The 17301-nt window shown below is 40.3% G+C and overlaps 1 protein-coding gene across 3 annotated transcripts in view; it reads left to right on the top strand.

The window, feature by feature from the left end:
- myh10 (myosin, heavy chain 10, non-muscle) overlaps positions 1–17301 on the top strand; it is a 52483-nt gene that overhangs the window by 7214 nt on the left and 27968 nt on the right. For all 3 annotated transcript variants that reach the window (XM_085773804.1, XM_085773794.1, XM_085773784.1), the window contains exons 3-4: positions 4744–4900; positions 15167–15194. In XM_085773804.1, the coding sequence (XP_085629930.1) occupies positions 4744–4900; positions 15167–15194 (185 nt within the window). The remainder of the gene's footprint in view (positions 1–4743; positions 4901–15166; positions 15195–17301) is intronic.

The following is a 17301-nucleotide window of genomic DNA, read 5'->3' as shown; positions in this document are numbered from 1 at the left end:
ATGTTGTGTAATGTCATGTCATCAGTAGACTAATGGTAGTTATAACTCCGTTTTTATGGTCAGGGTCAGGGTTATGAGTAAAAGGAGAAGTGCCATTTTTTTTACAACCTGGACCTTATTTCTGGCATAAAATAGGGTTGTTTACTCACCCATATAACTTGGTGTCATTAGGAGTCCTTTATACAGTATATACGATATAGATCCATTCGAGAGCCACGTATATCCATATAGTGGGAGTGATCGGGGCACCGAAATGCAGCCTTTAAATAACGCATTATCTGCTGCCAAACTCGTTCATTTCACCAATATTTTGTTATGATTCGCTTGTGCTATTCCACACAAAAAAACACCAATTACCATCTACTCGCGGAGATGCAGCGGTTTGTTGTTCTCTAGACAGCTGTTCCTCTCTCTGCCTTCGCATCCTCCTTTCAAAGAGCTCCTCATCCTTATACTCTGGCTCTAAGGGTAAGGACGTCCATCATATTCAAAGTCGTCGTCCACAACCTCAAAATCTAACAAATATTCAGTCATATTGTACAAAACTAGCAGTAGCAAATTCCAGGTAAACAAGCTGACCGTCACAAAAAAAAGGCTGACTGTCACAGAGTGAATGAACCTTTTTTTTAACAATCATATGTAGTCATATGTAATCATATGAGTGAACGTGCCTTGCTGCGGCTGCACACGGCACTCAGAGATGACATAATCCAGTTCAGAAGTTAGTAGGTCAATCTGCAGACCCCGGGTGACGATAACAGTCAACTCCGGTCTCAGGCTACGTTTACACGGAAACGATCTGAACAGAAAACACAAAAGTGGCGTTGCGTTCTCACTTCTAATTTCGCATTTAGACGAGCGTTTTTGGGGTGGAAATCTGTGTGCATACGGTGACGCAAAAGTCTGTGCAATTCAATGTTGTATGCACGCCTATGTATTCTTCTTCTTCTTCTTGATTTCTGGCAGGCTGTACGCCGGCCATCGTAATGCTGCCCTCCATGCCCTCCACAGGTAATAGCAATCGGCGCAGACGTTTTGTGTTTTCACCCTTTACATGGCGGAGCGTTTTCAAGATTTCCACTCTGGAGGGTGGTTTTCAAGCCCCCAAAACGCCGTCGCCGTCTAAACGAAAGGCGCATCCGATGAAATATTTTGCCGTTTTCATCCGCGACCGCGAGCATTGTCGTGTAAACAGGGCATCAAAGGGGAATAGCACAAGCAAATCATAACTGATCTAAATACCGTCCGAAGGACTCCTAATGACACCAAAGTTACAGTATATGAGTGAGTAAACGACCGTATTTTATGCCAGAAATAAAGGCCCAGGTTGTAAAAAACGGCACTTCTCCTTTAAAAGACTCTGTTCCAACACCATACTCACTTGTGTATACATTAGCAGAACTGTACTGTTTGAAGGAGGCACATGATGTTTACACTGAAATTACTCACAGATTATTGTCATTCAGTTTTTCCTAATTTTTCACTGTTTTCCATCTTCCTTATTGCAATGGTTGTTCCATGTCGCATCTGCTACTCTCAGCTGTCACAGCCATTTGAATCTATGTTGGCTCCCTCTCATAAGCACCAAAAAGCAAAGTAATGAAAGTTTTTTTTTCTTCCAATTGCTGTTAAGTGTTGTAAAGACTAGCTCATGGTTTAGCAAAAGCAGACGTGCTTTATTTTCTGAGTTGCAGTTAGCTAAAATTTTCCGTTTTGGGCCAGTGAACTTCCTCATTTACTTGGGTAAGAGATAAAGATATCTGCTTAGTGCTTATATGGTTTTTATGGTTTAAAACACATTTAAAGTCCATGTCAGAATGGGGAGCATTGATTCATGCAGTAGCAGGACCCCTTTTCCCATTGAGAGGGGCCCTGTTGCTAAGCACTGCCTAGTCCACAGACGTTTATTTGGACATTTCCGGAGAGAGTTGGGATGCCTTTCAACTGTGTCAGGGTTCTCATCAGTTGACTATAGTTTCTCTGGGTAGCCGGCTCATTTATGAGCTCAAAATAACCTGCATTCAGTATTCAAGCCATCAGTGGATATTGACTGAATAGATGTTCCTGTGTGCAAACATTGCATTTTAAGAGAGGGAGCACACCACAGCACACTGGCTGTGTCTTGGTATGCCTGGTTGTCTGGCGTCCAGCCTCCTTGCCCTCAAAGCACCACTAATCCCCCAAATGCCTTCTGGGGTCCACCGTCAAGGACAGCCAGCTGAGTCATCCCTCACCCCATTGCATGTGGCCCATGCTGGGTCAGGGGCACTGATCTGTCTGCCTGGCGCTGTGCCCACCATAGGGGGCCTGGGACAGGGTTATTCTGACTGCAGCCCCACAGTACATCCTGCAAACTGTGCTTGATGTTTCTGGTCAGTGCCAGTTAGCAAGGCGTAAGAAAGTTGATCAATGTAAGAGTCCACTGACAAATACCAACTGGTGATGACAGATTAACAAATACATTATATGACCAGGTTACAACACAGAGCTGTTTCTAAAGCATCTGTGCACATGGTAGAGATTGAGGAGGGGGCTTGATGGCCATCTGGTGATCTTGAATCCACCCTCAACTCACAGGCTACAAACAAATATCCGCCACCACTATGACAGCTGTAAATAGGCATTTCTGCAGGTTATTCTTTAACCCGTTTTAGTCATTATCAGCAGTTTGTGGATTAAATTTAAATCTGTAAAAAAAAAAAAAAAAGCTTGATTTGGAGCAATTCTTTGAAATTATTATTTTATAGGACTTGAAACTGACACATCTTGTAACTCTGGGTGAATTCAGGTCAATTATAATAGACAGAGAATTGAGCTCAATCGGACTGTGTGATTGCATTGTTTAATCATGTTTTCCTGAAATGTGTGATTGTATTTTATTTGAGTCTTGTGTGATGTGCAACTGAGCTGCTGTGTGCTGCCGTCTTGGCCAGGTCACTTTACCTGGTTAAATAAAGGAGATTGATTGATTGATTGATTGATTGATTGATTGATTGATTGATTGATTGATTGATTGATTGATTGATTGATATTAAGCTCTGTGCATGATTAAAAATAACTTAATTTCTTTTTGTTTAGCCAAGGGAAACTTTTCTCTGTTTTTATTGATGAAATCCCTACTTTGTATGTGACTGCATGGAGGTGGTGGTATTCTGACTTTGTCACTGGTTTCAAATTCTGCCACAACATGGAATTTGCAATACTGTCAGTACTAGTATAAAAGACAGACACACATTTTAGTTTAGGTTCAACATGCATTTTGGTTTTAGCATACATTCAAGGGAGATCTTTTTCCCACAACACCGGATGAACATACTGTGTCACACTGGTTGTGCCCAAGCAACGGGCTCATTCAGTTTTTGCTGACACTGCAGAATATTATCATGTTGCATATCATTAAAGTCATGGGAACCCAGCGGCTGCAGTTATCTGGGTTGAGTGGCGCAGTTTTTCTCTGGCGACTTTCAGTTTCTTCAAATATGTGAGTTGCTTTCAGTACAAAAAACTCCTGAAATGATAAAACACAAGTAAACTTGAAAAACATATGATTTGTCAAATCAGGTTGCTCAGTGGTGGAGTTAACTGCATACAGTTTAGTCAAAACAGCAGCATTCAGATGCGTTTCTCTCACTCAGTCACTCAAAAACCATTCTGTTCCCACAGCATGCTTTGGTCATGTCACCACTCTTCCAATTCAACTACCCAGTTAGCTGGCCCTGGGCCCCCAGAAGCCCACTGGCCACCACAGACAAAATGATTAAAAGAATGTGGCTTTGCAGCCCAGTCAAGAGCAGAGACCAGAAAGGTGGAAAAAGAGTTAAGAAAACAGTGAAAAGGAAAGGAGAGCAGATGGAAAATTGGGACCGTTTATGGATGAGAGAAAGTTTTCATTGGCAGATGATCAAGATTTTTGATCTCAGTTGATATGTGATTCAGAAAACCCTAATCCAGTAGTGTCTACTGTTTACTGTTTATCCCTTTAGTTCATGGAGTCCTCACGGAGCAGCAGACATGTAAAGGATTAACCCTGTCCTCGGCTGTCTGACTATGAATATGCTGCTGTGAATTAAAATCACCACTCCTTCAATCTCAGTTTTGATGTCAGTCAGTGGCTGGTGAAATTTGCACCAGTTTAAAAGTAGTAGCAAAGGAGATGGGGAATTGCCACATACTGTATTAGGAGGATAAGTGAGTGGAGGAAGAATCTTAAATGCAGACTGTGGGAAAGTACAGTAGGTAGTGTGGCAACAACCTGCAGCGATGCCGTGATCCATGAATTAGTCCTCTAATGGCTTTTTAGCTTTGAGCATCCACTTTTTATGTTTTATGTTTCGTTCATGAACATGCACTGTCCCACCTCAAATAAATTGAATTGATTGATTCTACAGTGATATATCGCTATGCAAAGGGCGTACTCCACCAACTATTGTGATGTGGTAGTGTTTTGGTAGTAGGCTAACTAATAAACCAATACATTGTAAAATTGAATCTTAATTTGTTAACATCACCTGTGTTCAGTAAAAACCACACCGATTGCTCTTTGCTCCAAGTTCCTCAAATGTGATTCTGCTCCCATGGCGCCGCATTACAGAGATCCTTTTGTGTTTGTTCACTGTCCATTTCATGCTCAATGTAATCAATGCATATGATATATACATACTAGAAAGTAGCAACTGTAACAGCAGTGACATAAGGACTGTGTGATGAATTAATAGTCAACCGTGTTGTCTTCTCTTTTTCTAGACATACTCTGGTCTCTTCTGCGTGGTCATAAATCCTTACAAAAACCTGCCCATCTACTCAGAGAACATCATTGAGATGTACAGGGGCAAAAAAAGGCATGAAATGCCCCCTCACATCTACGCCATCTCAGAGTCTGCATACAGATGCATGCTACAAGGTAAGTCACAACAATGTCAAAATTATATTTTAACATATATATTTTACAACATATTTTGTTACACACACACACACACACACACACACACACACACACACACACACACACACACACACATACAGTATATACAGTACATATGTATATATACAGTATGTGTGTGTGTGTGTAATGAAATATATAGGTACTTCAACAAGTTTGTTTTCCCACTTGATCTTGTCACCACCATTTTCTAGCATTGTCCACTTATTGACTTATTGTTAGCCTTTCCCTGGCACTTTTGCGTTTTTATTTTTTGACCAAAACTGGTGGCAAAAGCCTTTCGGCAGCAGCACATGCCATGTTACATTAGTTTTATGCTGGAAACAGCAGCCATCACAGTGTTGTGAATATCAACTAGTGTTCATGTGTTCAGCTGCAAGTGAGGGGAGGGGCCGCATGCCTTCCTGTCTGCAGCGGTGCTGTGTGAAGGTGCGTGCAAACTAAAGAAAGCAAAGAAGCCACTACTGGTATTGAGTCCAATGCCAATGAGTATCTCATCTCATTTTTGATATCAAATTAGTGTCTGAGTATCTTTATTTCTCAGAAATCCCTTAAAATCATTGAATGTCACAGACGACTTATTTGAACATCAATCTCATTTAATTTAGGCTGCCGACTATTAAGGGCCGATTGTTTTAATCTTGGATTATCTGTGTTACAGTGTCTGGGTTTGTTGTTGTGTCAGCGTTCATGCTGAACATTTATTTAGAAGGTGTGCAAGCATCCAGTAATGTTTTACATCCAACAGATATTTATGCCAGCTCTACCACACAAACACTTTGTTATAACGCAATAGCACATTTATGTCTTAATCCAGTAATCTGAGAAATGCAGAGAACAAGGGCCCCAAAAGTAAACATATACAAATGTAACTAGTGTAATATTTGCCCTGAAATGTTTTGTAGATCTTCTTCGGTTACATATAATATTTGTGTTGTATCTTCTGTATATGAGTGCAAGTTGCAATGCAATGCATTCACAGCTTGACGCTGCAGTCACGTGTGGCACCCAGTCTGCCTCAGTTGTCACATTTATTCAATCTGAATTCATTTAGGGACATAAAATCTTGGAAGTGAGGGCGCTCCATGGTGGATGAGGTCTTCAAACATCCTTGCCTGTTGTTGGCAAGCTACCAGGCTCTATGAGCAGTGACTGACTGGGATCAGACCAGCAAGAACAGAGAGGGTGACCCCATTGCTCTCCACAATAGGCCCTTTGTGTGATTGTGAGGGCCGACCAGTGGGGGTGGTGACAAACTGGACAGTCCCATCAGTGCTTTTAGGCTTTGCTTTTCCCATGTTGGTACACAGAGCGAAGTTTTGGAAGTGTCAACAAGTAAACTTACGATATCTTGGTCTGTTTTAAACTTAAACTGCAGTAAATCATTGGCAGCAGTCACATTAAATTAGAATTTAAATGCATTGCTTTTTTATTTCTATACTTTGTAAACTTTACGCTAAAGATGCTTATAGCAGCGTTGAATCACATTGTCTCTGCAGTCTATGACGTTGATCCACGGGAGAACATTTTCAGTAGTAGCGTGACGTCGCTGTAGTTGTTGTTGAACTCTGCCAGCTTGTTACTTTGTCCAGCTAGTTTCTTGCCATCACCTCCTCCTCTTCTTTTCACACCCTCTGTTCTCAACACACTACGCGTTTCTACATGGATGATCATGGATGGCCATGGGGGTAGGGCTGGACAACCCTGTCAGTTAGTGATGTTTTCATTGCAACATATTTGTGCATTTTCTTGCTTTGTTTAATTTGAATGAAGCAATGACCTCTGCCCTCAAGCTTCTCAAACTGCTGCCTTCGTTTACTGTACATCTTTGAGAGTGCAGGGCTGACCTGTCATTTTTAATGCATTACTACAACCCATTTCTGGGCCCATCAGAATTAACAGGGTTGTGGTTGAAAAGGAGGTTTGTAGGTTGGAGATTAGTGGTGGCCAGCTGTTGTTCAGCCGTGGCCCTGAGCATTTCAGCAACCTGGTTAATATAAACACATATCCAGCTGTATAGATTAGCACTGGTGTTTTTGTTTCTTGATTGTTAAATTACCAGTGAGCTCTCTCCTATCACCCTGTTGTGATTTTCACAATGTGAATATAATTCTCTGGATGAAATTTAATGTTAATGTATTAGGCTACTGTATGCAATTTAGTTATTTCTTTGGGGACATGAATGAATAGTAATTTGGTGGTCTAAACAGACAGGAATGTGTGCTTTTGGCTCCTTAAGCAAATCAATTGCCTGGCAAATGAAAACACTTCAAAATCTAGGATTGCCAAAAAGTATTCTTGGTCTAATTAATCTATTAATTGATTAGTCAATTACTGGAAAATGTCAATAATTTTGATAAATTTATCATTTATCAGTCAGTTGACATCCACAGTTTTTATCTTGTATTTTTATCAATCTATATATTAGTGTTTCTCTTACTATTGTGCAGGTTTGGCCAACGGCCAGGCCTATGACACCCCCTGCCAGGCCAACGACAGGCCCAAAAAGATTTTTCATTATAGATTCCAGCACCCCACTGCTGCCAGATTATGAGATTAGGGGAAACACTGTTGTATATAATTTGGTTTTGCTGTAATAATTGATCAAAGCAAGTGATGCTGCTATTATTATTTTTCAGTAACATTATTCTATAAATTGTAAAAATGCTCGTCAGATTAACAAAAAATTAGAATAATCATTAGTTGCATTGCAGTCCATTACAAACAAAGATATCAAATGGAGAACTATCTGACTCTCCCATCCCAATCTTAGTCTCCCTGATTTCAGATTGATTTGTTAAATTTCAGTGATTACAAGCACTTCCACTATCATTTTTAGACTTTTTTAGTGTCAATTGCCAGCCGACCAAGAAAGAACATAAGGGGCAAATAATTTGTTGCCTCTAATGTAGGACCTTTACACCTTGTACAGATGGGCGAATCATATTTACAGCCGACGGGTGTCTAAACCTGACAGGGTTCTGTTAATTACTGCAACATTGCTGTGAAGCCAGTCAGCGCTCAGTTTGGGAGGTTAAATGAGGTGTTACCTAACAAAGACAGGGTGTGTAAGTAGACCTCTAGAACTTGCTGCACATCTGTCAGTGATTAGAGGTCCAGATACTTTACATAACTGCCCTCACTGCTCGACTGACGTGAACTCACTGACGTACAAGGAACTAATTTTATCATATCCGGAAATGTGTAGTTAGGAAATGCTGATGTACGCTTGAATGAAAACATGTGTCAGAGGAAACGGTCATGTCAGCAGTAGTGATGGATTCCAAAAGTGGACATACCTCAGCAGCACTGCAAGTGTCCCTAGGTGTGGTTGTGAATCAGGGTCTTTGTTCAGCGGGAAAGGAGAAAGACCCCCTTCTCAAGTCGCTCCCTGGTGTTTAATCAGGGCATTAGGTCAAGTCCAGCAAGATCCATCTGGGCTCAGTGAAGATTTTCCCAAAGCAGAGGTCTTTCATTTCTCCCCTAGTGGTACAATTTATCAACAATGAACAAAGTGCTCCTCACCTCACATGTCAGCACCATTAATGATATTAAGATCATGAAGAATGTAAAGTATGTGAGCTGTACAGTGTAACCTGTACTGTCAGGAATGTGTGATAAACTGGGCTTGGGAATGTTTATAATGGAGCAGTGTACACTCTCCACGGACACCGGTCCACCTAGCACCAATAAGGTCCATAGCAAACAATAATGGCTTTGATGGCCTTTTGAACTAAGGCTTAATACCAGACTCTTTCCACCTCAAACCTCCATTGCAAACCAGAGCAGACACAGGACATTTTTGCTTATCTTTTGAAAAGGGCAATCCACTACCACTTTTCTACAAGGAGATAGATAATAAGCTGTGGCTGGGACGCAGATTTACAGTCACAGAAGCTATTGTTCTTTTTCTTTGAAACAGAGCTCTATTTTTTCTCCAGAACAACTAGAACAGATGTGGTTGTGGACAGTGAAACTGTTCAGTTAGTAACAAGAGGAGCACTCGTGTTTCATTTGTAATAGATTGCAATAAAGCTAAGCTAGTAGAGCTGGAGCTCCAAGTATTGCTTAAATGTTTTTTCTCTGTCCTTTAAATCAGGCCTTACTGGACAGGAACTAAGGCGACCAGAAAATGACTGCAAAATACAAGTGTGTCTGCTCTGTGCTACTGAATTCAAGGGGATCTTACCTTAGCCCTTGTGCATACTGCCTCAGTGTTGTCAACCACAATGAAAAATACTGTGGTCTTGGTTTACATGTGTGCAAATCTAATGCTTTTTCTCATTTTTCCTTCTTAAAAAGAAATAGTAATATTTTATAATACAGTATTATATTGAGCTAAAGTACACTTACTCTGCTGGTTCCTCTTCTTGTTCACTTCATAAATATGACCCTCTTTGTGTCCTGTATTCCCCTTTCCACTCATCAATTTCCTGTCTTATTCCACCAGTCATCTTTCTTTGGCTGCAACGCTAGCTGTCTTCACTGATTGATTTTGCACCTGACAGAGATATTAGGTACAGACTGCCTGAATGATTTCCATCAGTTCATTTTGCATAAATACCTTGGATTAAGAATCAAAATTCTGTCGTCAGTGTTCCTCAAACACAGTTAATCTTCCTATCTGATTTCATAATTTTCCTTCTCAGAAATGCTCTTCATGAGAAACCAAATTCTCTGGATCTGCACTGCGTTGTTTCCATTTGTAGATCCTCGACTGAAGCATCAACCGCAGTTATGGCCACACTGGAGCTCTTTGATATCCAAGCCCTCATAAGCATTCATTACCTTGACTTTTACAACCATATTGACATGTACTGTACTGTAGTTTCTGTCAGGGACTAGCCTTGTCCATTTTTGACCAACCACCGATTTTCTTTAAAATAGTAAGTTGTGAGTCAAGTACGTCACTAAAAACCTGACTAAAGCCTTAATTTGATTGGCTCAAAAGACAGACAGATTTGACAGAGCAGTATAATTGCTCCGACGTGTTAAACAAATTGACAATCACATCTGCGTCATGAGATTGCTTTTTTTCAACGCAAGTAAAGACATTATCCAGTTCTTCAACATCAGCAGTAATTCATATTTCTTTTTTGATGTTATAGTTGAGATTCATGTCAACACTCTTGTTCTATACAAGTGTGAACAAAAAAACCCTTACTGATGTCTTCCTTACCCTGCTGTTGGTTTTTATGCACCTGTCAATGTGAGACAACCGGGCTGAACTCTTCTGCCTTTATATCCTATATAATGTAGATTTGTAACAATCCACATTTCACAGAAGAAGACCACCCCAGACAGGCTGTGTCCGAAATCACTCACCCATTCACTACTCCCTACTCACTATATAGTGAACTCACTGGTCAAATGAAAAAACACTTTTGTGCACTACTCAATCGCACAATTAATTACGTATTACGTCGCATAATTAAAACGTTCCAGATCAATGCCGACTGCAATCATAACTGCGATCCGTGACCGTAATGCATGATTGGATATCTTGCTTTGGTTAGTTACCATCGGACGTCCACTACATTTTGCGGTGAATTGTGGGATACAATGAGTGCACTATAGTGAATATTAATAATCACTAAACATTCAGACACCGCTACAAAACGGTGTAGTCACTATAGTGCACTATATAGTGAGTAGTGAGTGATTTCAGACACAGCCCTAGTCAGAACAGAAGTGTAATTACCCAGGCTCATTGAAAATTCATGAAATCATGACGTACATGTGTTTGTGTTGGTCCTTTTTAAGGAAGCATCTCCATTATCTTTACAGTTCATTAATAATTAGTAATTAGAATTTAGTTTTGCATTCAGAAGAAGAAAGGACAAAGAAAGGAGAAAGGACAAGAAGCTGTGGACAGTCCCATATGGTGCTGAAGAAGAGACGAGGGATGAGGGCTTTTTACAGTCATTTTTACCCTGAACATTCAGCCAGTCTGTCCCTCTGTTTATTCCATGGTGCTTTTGTGGAGGTTTTTGTCCTGCTGCAACACTAAAATAACAGCTAGATCAGCGTGCAGGTCTGGTTTCTAGGTGAGTGTTTGCACTTTATTCCCACTCCTAAATACAGGCATTAGCCATCAGTGGTAGACACTGGCCTAAGCCCAGCATGCCACAGCTTCACAATGAGCTCACTGTCGTGAGCTGAGATCAGTCCCCCCCCCACTTTCCCTCTCTCCTTACAGGGAGAAACACCACATGCAGAGCTGCTGTGTTTATGTCAAAGCCGCAAAACCTCCTCAAATTTTTCACTGTCACAATTTTGTTAAACCATTGACGCTGACCTTCTCTATCTGAGGACTAATTTCAACAACATCTGTATAGCCCGTGGCAGAGCCATTGTATTAATCTGGTCTGACAACTTTTTTCCTGTTCATAAGATTTGAATCCAGTACTAATGATGATATTCAAAGTTCTTAGTTTTCCCTTAAACTAATAATATTATACATCCTGGGGGAATGTTCACTGCCCTCAGACATAATGGAGTCATGTGAAGCTGGCAAAAGCATTACCAATCATGCGAAACCCACAAAACAGTCCTTATGACCATCAAGTAATGTTACAGAAATAACAGCCCTTGTTTGGGTAGTTCTCATCCACACAGACTAAGATGTGTTCTGCCAGTAATCAGCGCTTTACAGTCTGGAAAGGCTGTTATGGGTGCAGCCATGCTGCAAAGCTGGTGAATGGCATTGAGCAGTCTCACAATGAGTAGATCATATCTTTCCACTGTGTCTGCAGCCAGTCTGATAAAGAAGACACAGGCTTTCTGAGTGCTGTTGTGTTTGTGTGTGATTCAGATAGGGATGTGAATGTAAAGACGTGTTGAAGAGGTGGGGCTAATGGGGGATTGCATGTGTTCTGTCATGCATGGAGCGGCAATTGACGTCATTACATTTAAAGTGCTGTTGCTTTGGTGTGTGCTCTTGCATGCACGTGTGCGAGGTCAGTCCCTCTTGTTTAATATACTTAACTGCAGGAAGCGCCTGTTCGAAGTCAGGAAAAGCCAGGTTTGTCCCTAATAAGCCATCCAGCTGTGTCCTCGGTCAGATAACCTTCCATCATTTTACCCCAAAGGAACACAGTCAGCACTTCACTGCAGGAAACCTTCACCTCTGGCAGAACAGTCCAGCCCAGGTCATAGCTTGTGTGACATGAGCTGAAATATTCACAGCACGACTTAAACATAGCCATTCTCAATCTTTTTTGCGATTAAGCGATTGTGTCAACAGCTTAACTACAAGAGTGTCTGTCTTTGGTTGTGTTAATTCATCTATTTAAGATGCCTAAAGTATCAAAAGTGACCAGCATTTCACAATAAAAGAAAAATTGTTTTGTGCAACAAATTGTCCTCTAACTCCTAAGGTTTATATGACTCCTGGGGCGGTTCACAGCCCACCAGAATATGTAGTACATCTAAGTGTTTTTGCATGTTTTTAAGTAGTCTGGAAGCCTGAATATGAAATGAGTGTCCTAATTCCTCCTTCACGAGAAGATCAGAGAGCCATCAGAATTACGACACTGAACTAAATTGGTACTGTCATGGATTAGACTCCAGCATACTGCTAAAATGTGATCTGCTGCTCCATGTGGTTAAATGATCAGGCCTTTCATTCAGCTACCTCAACCACTGTGTTTCAGTCATGGATATTACATTATCCTGTTGCGCAAATGTGAGAGGAACCTACAGTGAATTTTCTCTTTTCTGCTCTAACAATTTCTTAGGAAACGATCATTCTTCAGAATAATAATAAAAAAAAAAATGCTGGCCTCTTTGGCTGCTGCTGCAGAATTGACTTGTTCAGTTATAAAGCTGTATTTAAATTCAGATAATATGTGAATTCCCTTGAGTTACTGATGGCGTACCTCCCCCAAGTCAATCTACTTAGCCAGCTTGCCAATCACCAGCTACTGGTGACTCCTTCAATTATCTAACATGCAGACTTGGCAGTACAGATACAGTATTAATGGCCTGTGAGTCAGCCCCCTTGATGAGTAGGCACTTGCTCATCAAATAGAAATAAAGGAAACAGGCTTGGCTGAAATTAAATGGGAGTACTACTGTATGTGCAGGAGTTTCCGCCTCCAACATGCTTTCAGAGACAAACTACAAGTATAATGTTGGTGTTTTTTCCGTTAAAGGATAAATTGATTCGATTTTAATACATCTTGTGTTAGTATGATCATAAATTAATGATTCAAGATGATACTGGGATTTTATATCTAATTCCAATGAAAAGAGTTACATACTTCACTAAATCATAACTTAACTGCTGTTCCTATTAATCAAATCGTACACACAGGAGGCAGTGTCAAGTTAAGTCCAAGTTTTAGCTCTGAATGAACAGTGTAGAATCAAGTCGGTTTGCTGCAGAGAGTCTGATGACTTTTATCTAATCTTTGAACTTCTTGCTGCTTAGCCAGCCATGTGACTGACCAGGAGGCCTGATCCATGGTGGGGTGGGTCTGTGTGTGAGCACTGATGGGAGGACAAAGAACTGTTTTCCCATGACATCAACACTATTTTCCCCAATAGGGCCTTAAGAAGGACGTGCACCACTGTGATACCCCAAAGATTTATGGAGACGCATTAGATGTTACCGTATATTTTGTAACCACATGACCACAGGGCAAATATTGTCATCACCACAGCACACAATAACATTTTCAGTAACACTATTTGTGACATTATACTATAAAGGCCTTCGCACACTGAGTCCGTTTTTTTGTGTCCAAAATCGCCACACGTTAAAAAATATATTTGACCTCTTGTTGTGTCGATCATGCTTATACACCGACTCCGAAACTTTAGTCCGTCATTTAAGTTTTCGGAACAGGTTCGATTTTCTGCGTTTTTCGCATCCGAAAATGCTTTCTGACCACTCACGTCAGCATTTTGAGGCTGTTACAGTAGGTCCCACTGAGCTGCCTGCCTGTGTGTAAGTGTGTGTGTACCAGTGTGCCAGCCGCTGTTCAGAATCACGGAAATTGGTCGTCTTCTTTTTAATGTGTGGCTTCAGGAGAGTTAATAATCTATGAAACTGGACCACTGACATCCTAAAATAAACTGTTGAAGTGATCATGATAATTCTGCTGCTCATTTACAAGCAGGTCCCCTCGCTATTGATGTCCTCTCAGGATTGGATGGAAACAATATTTTCTTTTACTCTTTTTATTTCTCGACAAGTGAGAGGACCACAAAGTCATCCTCACTGCGTGACGACTTTTGTCTCCCTTTCTTAAGTTTGGAACAGAATATAAAAACGCATCGGACTCGGACTCAGTGTGTAAGGTGTCTGTGCGTAACGTTTTTCTGATTAAAATAACGCATACAAAAAAAACTGACTCAGTGTGCAAAGGCTTTAAGTGGTTGATGTCATGTTCAGTTCAACATGTGTACTTGTCATTTTAGTTTCAGACTAACATTTTTATAGATTATCCATTATAATAGTCTACACACAGGACATCCTGAAGAAATGAAAGTAATATGAAGTACAGGTCCAGGTCCAGGTACCTTTTAATACCTGCCATACATCCCCAAATATTGCTATATTATACAGTTAAAAGTACAAATGTATAGCATCAGTTTTTCATATGTGTTTATAAGTTGCCCCGGTCAAAATCATTTAAAAAAAGAAGACGAATATAGTTGCTGATGGTAGTGAATGTGTCTATAGATGTTTTAATGTCATTCCATTAAGCTCTATGCAGCCTGAAATTGATCAAAAGTGTTTTACTTCATTGTGCTCCAGTTCTGGGTAAATGGGTAATTTAAAGTCTTTTTTTCCTAAGTTGTGGAATCTGTAGCTGGTCTTTGTAAAGTCAGGGTTACTAGCAGACAGTCCGCGCCTTCTGTTTGCCTGTGTGAAGCAGGAATACAGTTAGCTTATCTCTCCTGTGCAGTGATTTGACTTCATAGTGCTGTTTTTCTGCATTTCTGACATTTCATCCCAGTATACAGTAAGCTGTGTGCCTGAACCCACTGAAGAATTTGCCCTTTTAAAAGTAATTTTGCTATTCTGATAAAAGTGTATTGCAGACTGAAAATGTGATATTTAAGACATTTGATGACAAGTTCACATACGCACACCAAGCTCAGCTTTGACTGATAAAAACTAAAACTCTGTTTTGCTGATAGTGTTGACAGCAGAGTAGAGACTGAAAGAAAGACAGATTGCTGAGGTTGACTTATCACCCCCTCTTGTCTCCACAGATCGAGAGGACCAATCTATTCTTTGCACGTGAGTATACAGCTTCCACTACTTTAAACGAATAGCCCAGCTTTTACATGCTTTGTATTTCCTTTTCCTAATTAAGATGTTCATGATAAAACCATTTTAGGTACCCAGACCTCACATAAGGTTTATGGTTCATACATTACTGTCATGCATGGCTTCTTTCCACTCAATATACTGTAGCTTCACAAGTGACTGTATATTCCCCTTTAATGTGTTTGTGCCTCTGCGCTTGACAGCCAGAGTGAGAGTTAATGGTTCATGGTTTCATTCTTTTCTCGTGGACACGATTTCTCACTGATACGTGGACAGAACTTCCTCAAATTTGGCACAAATAACCACTAGGACTAAAGGATTCATTTATGAAATTTGAAAATCAAAGGTCACAGTCAACATGGTTTTGGCCTTGTGAACACAATTTCTGCATATTGCATTGAGGGAATTTCTTAACATTTGGCAAAATGTTCCCCCTTTAGATTTTGGTGGTTCAAGGTCTCAAGGGAGTTCTGTGAGACAAAAATGCATTTAGACTCAAGGACAAATTAATATGACTTTGGTAGGCCAGGGTCACAGTGACCTCAGGAAACACTTACTCAAGCCATCACTCAGGACTTCACAATGCAATCATGGCAAAATTTTACAAAAATGGTTCATATTCTACATGATTCTGGGCAAACAAGGATGTTGAAAGTGAAAGTGAAAGTGTGAGTGATGGAGGCATCCTACCACAAGGTGCTAATTCTTGTTTATGTTTACCAACTGGTAGTTACAAACATGGAGCCTTGATAGTTATTTTAAACTACAGTATGTATGTTACTCAGTGATAGTGAATTTTCTGCTACACTGGCCTCTGATGACTTTTCCATGACAAGCATCCAAAGATGACAGGAATGTTGCAAAGAAAATGTCAGAGATGGTATCAAGACATAAGCCATGCAAAAGCTTTGTTCCCCATCTTGTGTGAATAGTGTAATTTGTCACGTAACAATATAATTGTATTAAACAAATAAGTCACTTGAATACAAAGCCTTTACAAACAAAAAAATATTGAAGTATGTTGTATTTAAAAAAGTAAGTTTGAATTTGAATCAAGAACTAACATGTTTAATCAAATGAATTTAACCTCAATCCATGAAACTTAGTCCTAAACAAAGACCTTCATTCGCGGTACTGTCACTGAATGACTACCAGCCAAATTCAGATTTGTTGTTTCGGTATTGTGGCAATATGAATTTTACAAAATTGGGTAAATAGCCTTATGCATGATTTTCCATCTATGATGATAAATCCAAAATGCTCTCATCAACACTCTTTTGGTGTCATAGTTATTCATGAAGCAAGGCATTTTGTAAAGATAACCTAGACTACTGAGGGCAACAGGCATGCAGTGAAGTCACCATACTTTCTGTGAGGAGGGCAAGATGCATGATCCCTAGTAGAGTTAGTAGCAGTAATTGCAGTTACCAGTATTGGTTATTCTGCTGTACTGAATTGTGTTGCTGCTGTTGCGCTAAAAAGATCATGTACTTCATCAAGGGCTTTTGCACTGAGGTGCGAAATTGCAAATCAATTGCAAACTAGCATGGAAACACTAAATGTGGCCTCACTACACATGATGAAGTCAGCACTCCCTGTTCAAATTGCTCGTCTTCTGAAGTGCAGGAGTTGAGGAATGTTACACCCAGCGGTCCAAGGCCAACAACAGAGACATTTGACGCAATCCCTCCGTGATTACCCTGTGTGTACAGTAGCCAGTGAGACACACTAACCCTTAACACACCACTCTGCCAGTGTTTACTCTCAGCCACATCACACTCCATCAGTTTGAAAGCAAAACAATATTTTGTGCATACTTGGTGTATGCAAATTTGCACTTACTGTAAAACCGCAGGTATGTTCTAAATCTAAACTGCTCCCCAAAGTTTTTGCAAGGCTTGGAGGACTTGAGAAGATTTCTTTCAGCCAGTGTATGACAGACCAGTGAAAAGCAGGCTGAACATCCACACCCCCACAGCCACAAGCCTGAAATTGAAACTGAAATTTAAAACAAATGTATACACCAGTGTTGATTTTAATGAGTATGTCTGTGATACAAGATCACCTAGTAGCTTTA

This window comes from Trachurus japonicus, chromosome 1, assembly GCF_045865225.1.
Source record: "Trachurus japonicus isolate A0001 chromosome 1, Traja_1.0".
NCBI classification, from domain to species: Eukaryota; Metazoa; Chordata; class Actinopteri; order Carangiformes; family Carangidae; genus Trachurus; species Trachurus japonicus.
This window is presented reverse-complemented; position numbering and strand designations above follow the sequence as displayed.